The sequence below is a fragment of the Vicia villosa genome, unplaced genomic scaffold (genome assembly GCF_029867415.1).
Source record: "Vicia villosa cultivar HV-30 ecotype Madison, WI unplaced genomic scaffold, Vvil1.0 ctg.001636F_1_1, whole genome shotgun sequence".
NCBI classification, from domain to species: Eukaryota; Viridiplantae; Streptophyta; class Magnoliopsida; order Fabales; family Fabaceae; genus Vicia; species Vicia villosa.
In genome coordinates, this window is record NW_026705681.1 from 361,998 (window position 1) to 363,348 (window position 1,351).

The 1,351-nt window shown below is 37.6% G+C and overlaps 1 protein-coding gene across 1 annotated transcript; it reads left to right on the top strand.

Annotated features, from left to right (window-relative positions):
- Nucleotides 1-239: 239 nt before the first annotated feature.
- On the top strand, nt 240-797 carry LOC131636118 (uncharacterized mitochondrial protein AtMg00810-like). The gene is made up of 2 exons (XM_058906767.1): nt 240-516; nt 604-797. The coding sequence occupies exons 1-2, from the start codon at nt 240-242 to the stop codon at nt 795-797; spliced, it is 471 nt and encodes a 156-aa protein (XP_058762750.1).
- The last annotated feature ends 554 nt before the right edge of the window (nt 798-1,351 follow it).

The window sequence follows — 1,351 nt, forward strand, 5'->3', positions numbered from 1 at the left end:
TCAAACAAATAAACTTATAACTAGATAAATTAAAGAAAACATTGGGAAACAAACACAAAGTGTTACCAAACATGACGATCGTGTGTCGAATTCATGATGAAATTGAGTGTAAAATGGTGACCGATCAACAAGCTCCAAGAGCTTGGTATGAAAGATTAACTGAATTTCTGACCACAAATGGATATAAGAAAGGTGGAATAGACAAAACCCTCTTTGTCAAAAACATAGATGGAAGAATCATGATTGCTCAGATATATGTGGATGACATAGTGTTTGGAGGAATGTCAGATAGAATGGTAAAACACTTTGTTGGTCAAATGCAGACAGAACTTGAAATGAGTATGGTTGGGGAACTGACTTACTTTCTTGGTCTTCAAATCAAGCAAATGGAAGACTCCACATTCATGTCTCAAAGCAAATATGCCAAGAATATAGTAAAGAAATTTGGTATGGACAATGCAAGTCACAAAAGAACTCCTGCACCAACACATCAAAAGTTATCCAAAGATGAAGGAGGCATAAGTGTTGACTAGAGTCTGTACAGAAGCATGATTGGAAGCCTGTTATATCTGACAGCAAGCAGACCAGATTTTACATTTGTAGTTGGAGTGTGTGCCAGATATCAAGTAGAGCCAAAGGCAAGTCACTTGAATCAAGTCAAGAGAATTCTTAAATATGTAAATGGGACTTCAGACTATGGCATACTGTACACCAACGGAAGTAACCCTGTCTTGACTGGATACTGTGATGCTGACTGGGCTGGAAGTGCTGATGACAGAAAAAGCACATCTGGATGATGTTTCTTTCTAGGTAGCAACCTTATATCGTGGTTCAGCAAGAAACAAAATTGTGTCTCTTTATCTACTGCTAAAGTAGTGTATATAGCAGCTGGTAATAGTTGTTCACAATTGGTCTAGATGAAACAAATGCTGACTGAGTACAATGTTCCTTAGAATGTCATGACTTTATATTGTGACAATATCAGTGCTATCAATATCTCCAAAAATCCAATTCAGCATAGCAGAACGAAACATATTGATATCCGACACCATTTTATCAGAGAGCTCGTCGAAGACAAGGTAATCTTCACAAAAGCTCTTGATGCTACACAGTTTGAGAACTTGCGAAGCAAGTTAGGACTCTGCATCCTTGAAGAACCATAAAGTCAACAACAACAAAAAAAAAACAAAAAAAATACAGGTGGAGAAGACACTTCTGTTGGCTTTGGCAACATTTGTGGCCAAACAGGGGGAGAAGTAACATATGTCACCCCAGAACAACAAGAATGGTGGTTATGTGTGATCAACAATACTAATTTGCCTATCTTTGTGTTGATATGTTTGTGCTTGTG